Consider the following 6000-nt stretch of genomic DNA (forward strand, 5'->3'; position numbering starts at 1 on the left):
AGCGTGCAATCTGGACTCCTGTGACGTACTTATCCATGCAAATCGCACACTCATGTATAGAAGCAGTAGTAGCGGAAGAAGAAGCAGGCAATTCTTTTTGTTCTTCTGCTGTATCATCAAATGTCTGAATCTCCAATGCTTCTATTGAAGATCTTGAAGCTGGAACCAAGCTGAAACCTCCATCTTGGAGCTCATCATCATCAAGTACTCCAACGATATTTCTGAAGTTCACCACCAGAGGAACATCAAGCTCTACGACAAAATCCAGGAATCCAGGTTTTATCTGTTGGTGGTCCGAGGCCCAAAGCATAACGAGAATGGAAATCTCCGATTCAAGTCTCTCAATGAACGATGGTGAGATCTCTAGCTCTGCGAGCATATTTCCGATAGGACCCGGAGAAGATTCAGTGCTAAGCAGGTCAGGAACGTCAATAGGGAATGCTTTATCTTGCAACGTAACTTCGATGCGATTATCAACAAAGCTTTGCAGAGTCTCGTCTTCTTCTTCGTCAAAGGAATTCCTAATGGTTGTCACTCGATACTGTCGATGTCGAACTATGAACCGGATTGTTGCGCAGACTTGTGAGAAATTAAAGGGTGTCGTCGTGGGGTATTCACATTCAGTGAAGATTGGAAGCCAACGTGAAATAATTGCAGGATGGATTTCAGCACCATAAAAAACTGAAGGAGGCATGATGAATTTCAGACCAAGGGGGAAAATCAAAACAGTTTAATAATAAACTGATGAAGAGTGAACAATAACTGACGCAGCAGAGACTGAGACGAGGGATTGGATTATTTATATAGATTTCCAAGTTAGACTCCTATTTGTATTCGATCTTGAAAATCGAACGACTCAGATTTCAAATGGGTATGTTTGAAAACCTAAGTATAGTAGGATACGATTCGTTTAAGAATATAGGGTACAAATTTCCTTTCTTGTCTGTCAAGTTATATAAGAAATTCTTACCAAAATAGGAGTTCTCAGTGTAATTAATCTTATCTTGTTCGATCAGGTAGATTCTCAAATCTCCAGCAAACCTACGGTTCCAGAACAATTTCCAGGTATTCTCTCTCTCTACATCCGTCGGGGAAAAATACTTATATCAAAGTTTATTTTCTTAGCAAAACTCTTGCTTATTGAGCTACTAACTGTTCTTAGTGAATAATTCTTGTAACTGTAAACACGTGTCTTCCCCTGGAGATAGGGGGAAAAAAAAATTGAACTTGGTTTTTTCTTGGTTGCACACGCCGGGGGGGGGGGGGGGGGGAGGGGGCACGGGGGCTGTTTTTGGTGGGGGGAAAAAAAAAAAATAAAAAAAGGCCCCCCCCCATGGCGGGGGGGGGGGGGGGGGGGTGTCCTCCGCCTTTTTAGAAAGGCGAGACGAGATCTGCGAGATTGCAGATCTCGCTCGAGATCTCGCCCATCTCGCGAGATCTCGCCAATATCTCGGCGAGATCTCGCCAACGGGAGGATTTTTCACACTTTAGGGGCTTTTTAAAGCCCCTATCTCGCTCGAGAGAGGCATCTCTCGCCTCTCTCTCTCCTCTAACTCGCTGGAAGCCCATATTTGGCCGGAAAACTTCATTTTTGGCCGGAATTTGTTGGTGATTCAACATAGCAACATCATCAACAACAACAAATTGAAGCATATTTGTAGTGATTCAAGCATATTTCAAGGGATCTTCAAGAAATGTAAGATTTTCCCCCAAATTTGATTTTTTTCAAATACAAGGTTCTACAATGATTGTATGAGTGTGATATAAATATATGTTGACGTTCAAGCTTAGATCTACACTTTCATGGAAAAAAAACTTAATTTTCTGTTATTAATTTTTTTTTTGAATTTTCGTATTTAAAAAATATATTATCTAAAAAATTAAAATTAAAGATTATAAATAAATACTTATGATATGAATGTGATTATTATTTATGTTAAACTACATTTAGAGGGCTACAATCTCATATATTAATATTTTGATTATCATGCTTGCTGTATTTTTTTTTTAAATAATTAAATAAAATAATTATGAAAAATAATATTTTATTAAAAAATTATCTGTTTTTTTTTTTAAAATGATGCTTATATTATGTAGTTTATTTTAAAAATACAAACATGTCTTATTGAGCATTGTATATATGTTATCTTAGAACAAAGTGTGTGTTTTGTTGTTTTATAAATTATTTTTACATAAAATAATTATAAAAAATAATATGTTATTAAAAATTTATCTGTTTTTTTTTTTAAAATGATGCTCATATTATGTAGTTTATTTTAAAAATACTAACATGTTTGTTTGAGCAGTGTATATATGTTATCTTAGAACAAAGTGTGTGTTTTGTTGTTTTATAAATTGTTTTTACATGTTTTTATGTATCTAAAAATTATTCTAATGATTATTTGGGAATATTCATGATTCATGTATGTATTTCAGACTTTCAGTGCTGTACATTTGAATCTTAAATGGCAACTAGTGGGAGTGGCGGCACTGGTAGTGGGACTCAGGACATTGCTTGGCAACATGGGGATCCACTGACTGCTGACAAGAAGAAATCCCGATGCAAGTATTGCCTCAAGACTTTGAATTCTGGTGGTTCAACTAGATTAAAGCAACATTTGGCTGGTGGTTACAAAGATGTTGCCAAGTGTCCCAAGGTTCCTTATGAAGTCCAAAAAACAATTGCAGCAACTTTAAGGGGAGGGAAACAAAAAAAGGAAGAGATGGCACAAAAGCAAAGGGAATTTGAGGATATAGTGCTATCTAGACCTACTCTTGATGTTGATGAGGAATCAAGCGATGATGAAGAGAGGAGGAGGGTTATGGGTGTTGAGTCACGAGCTGAATGGAGACAGATGAAGGCTGCAATGGAAGCTAGCAGACAGTCCTTACATGCTGATAGTGTGAGGCAATATGAACAAATAAGGGGAGCAGGTGGTTCGGGGTCAGGGGCATCCATGCCACCTAGACATAGTTTTCAGGGAACTGAGACTGAGAGGACCGAAAGGAGGAGGAGGAAGACTACACATTATGATTCCACATTTGACCAAGACCCCTCCCTCTTCAACCAACAAGACATCTATCAAAGAAGCATTCCCTATATGTTTGCTGGAGGTAGAGAAGGAAGTAGGGAGGAGGAAGCTAGGTTATCAATCAGCAAATTCATGCTCTATAACAACATTGCACCCAATGTAGCCAAAACACCATACTATCAGGGGATGATCAATGCGAGTTGCTAGGGCAGGTGTAGGGGTTAAAGGCCCAATGACTTGGGAAGTAATGAATAAATATTTACCCAAGGTAAAGCGGGAGGTGGATGAATACATTGAATCATTAAAAGAACAATGGAGTACATATGGTGTTACTGTGATGGTTGATGGATGGACTGGTCCTACTAGACAGTCCATCATTAATTTCATGGTGAGCTGCAATGGAAAGACATCCTTCCTCAAGTCGGTGGATGCCTCGAGATAAGATCAAAGATCTTGACTACCTTTACAAGCTTCTTAGGGAGGTGGTACTCGAGGTAGGGCCAAAGAATGTGGTCCAAATTGTCACAGATAACGGTGCAAGCTTCAAAAAAGCTGGTGAAATGTTGATGAGGAAGAAGAGCAGCAGGATCCACCTCTTTTGGACACCATGTGCTGCTCATTCGATTGATCTTATGTTGAAGGACTTGGGGAAAAGAAAGTCAATCAATATTGTGGTTGAGAGGGCTAGAAGGGTAAGTAATTTTATTTATAACCATGGTTATGTGCTTGAAGATGATGAGGAACCACTGTAAGGGTGATCTAGTCAGACCTGGATTGACTAGATTCGCCACCAACTATGTAGCTCTAAAAAGCTTCCAGAAGAAAGTGGTGGGTCTTCGGCACATGTTTGCAAGTGAGGAGTGGTTTGGTTGGCGTGGATCTAGCCATCCTGATGCAGTACTAGCCCAACAAACCATTGCTGATGATTCCTTTTGGAGGCAGCTGAATAGGACACTGGGCATTATAGAGCCTATTGTGTTTGTTTTAAGGATGGTGGATTCGGAGAAGAAGCCCACAATGCCCCACATATATGCTGCCCTCCAGCAAATGAAAGAGTTGGTTAGAGCTGCTGCCCTAGCACCTTCAAATCCTACGAGAGGATCATCGATAATAGATGGGAGATGCACTTGATGCATCCTTTGCACTTGGCTGGTGAGTCACTTTTAAGTCTTTAAGTTTTTGTTGTATACTTTAATTTAAATTCTTCATTTGTTATAACTTATAATTTATAAACAAGTAAGTTAGTAAACAACCAAATCACTAAGTCATTAACCAAATTTTTTATTTCCACAATGCAAGCTTACTACCTCAACCCAAAGTACCATTACAAGAATGATCTGGGGCTTGATGTAAAGTTGATGACTGCGGTGCAAGAGGTGGTGGAGAAGCTTGTGTCAAATCCCATCATGCAAGGGACAATTAATGGAGAGGTGAGAACTTATTCAATTGTTTCTTCAACTTCTTGCATTAGTGCATTAGCCATTAAGCATATACATGATAATAGTATAAATTTATAATACAATAATTGAAGAATTGGTGTACAGATCAGGGAGTTCAGGGATGCCTCTGGGAGTTTTGGAAAGCCTTCTGCAGTTGCAACTAGGAAAAAAACTGATCCTGGTAAATAGTTCACTACTCTATAAGTCATTAAGTCTATAAGTCTATAGACTATAAGTCTATAACTTTATAAATGATAACTCATAAGTTATATAAATATAAAGATTTGCTTGCCTAGTGCATTCTTATTTTTGGTTATGCAGCTGACTGGTGGTTTCTATATGGAATTAGTGCGCCAAATCTCAGGGACATAGCAATTAAAGTACTCTCACAGACTTGCTCATCCTCTGGTTGCGAGAGGAACTGGAGCACCTTCTCGCTCATCCATAGTAAGGTACGGAACTGATTGGGGAGTAAGAGGCTCGAGAACTTGGTGTATGTGCATTACAACATGAGATTGAGAGTAGGGCACATACAAGATAATATAGATGACGACAATCGTGAACCGATTGAGTTGACTGATATATTCCACGAGCCCCCCGCAGAAGATGAGGAAGATGATGTCATATATCAGTGGGTTAGGGATCGAGGTGGCCCAATGCTGGATGGGCCAGAAGGGCAGCCTGATCCTACCATTGCTGCTGCTGTGGGCCCAGATGCTGTGGCTGAGCACCTATCTTCTGATGAGGGTTAGGCTGCTGTAGCGGCATCAGAAGGATTAGCTGTACCATTTGTGGAGCCACCTGGTCGACTTCAAACAACTGAGGTGACAACTAGTAGTGGGGATTCAGATGATGATGCCGATGATACCACTCATACCAGACGGCCAAGTGGCCCAAATCAGACATCGAGTTCGAGTCATGGAGGCAGTCAGGCTGGTTGTGTTTCTGGTGGAAGTCAGCGTCAACAAAGGGAGTCACCTGACTCACCTCCACCAGGTCCGAGTCATCCGACACATGTGAGCCACAGTTCCCCTATCTCTCGGACTTATAGTAGGAGTCGGAAGAGCAGATCAAAGCAAGGGCAGGGGCAACCGAATGATGATGCAAGCATGCATGATCTTGAATTGAACATGGGAAGCATGAGCCTAGATCAGAGTGATTCAAAACAGCAGAGCCTGTCATCGGGGTACCAATATGGGGATCACAAACACCGGGTCGGATTACGGTGGGTATTCTTCTTATGGAGGTCATACTATTCCTCAAGACCCTTCACCGGAGAGTATGCATATGGGAGTGAAGGTGGGTTGTTAAATGAGTGGTTTAGAAACCCGTACCCAAATACTCAACAACTATATGAACAACAACAACAACAATGGCTCTTTCACCCACCCACGATTGACGGTTATCCCAGCATCGCTATTCCTCCAGTATTCTGACATGCAAACATATAATGATCATATAAACCGATATGTGACATACTTCAGTGATCAATTGACTTGGGAGTCATATGTGGCCACCGTTCAGAATCA

At 40.4% G+C, this 6000-nt stretch overlaps 1 protein-coding gene across 1 annotated transcript; it reads left to right on the top strand.

Annotated features, from left to right (window-relative positions):
- The first annotated feature begins 3770 nt into the window (after positions 1-3770).
- LOC149024398 (uncharacterized) lies at positions 3771-5212 on the top strand. The gene is made up of 4 exons (XM_089142936.1): positions 3771-4184; positions 4332-4462; positions 4577-4652; positions 4793-5212. Exons 1-4 carry the CDS (start codon positions 4154-4156, stop codon positions 4933-4935), a joined length of 381 nt encoding a protein of 126 aa, XP_088999062.1. The 5' UTR covers positions 3771-4153; the 3' UTR covers positions 4936-5212.
- The last annotated feature ends 788 nt before the right edge of the window (positions 5213-6000 follow it).

Source organism: Hakea prostrata, chromosome 2, assembly GCF_041222555.1.
Source record: "Hakea prostrata isolate BN-2017 chromosome 2, UWA_Hpros_2, whole genome shotgun sequence".
NCBI lineage: Eukaryota > Viridiplantae > Streptophyta > Magnoliopsida > Proteales > Proteaceae > Hakea > Hakea prostrata.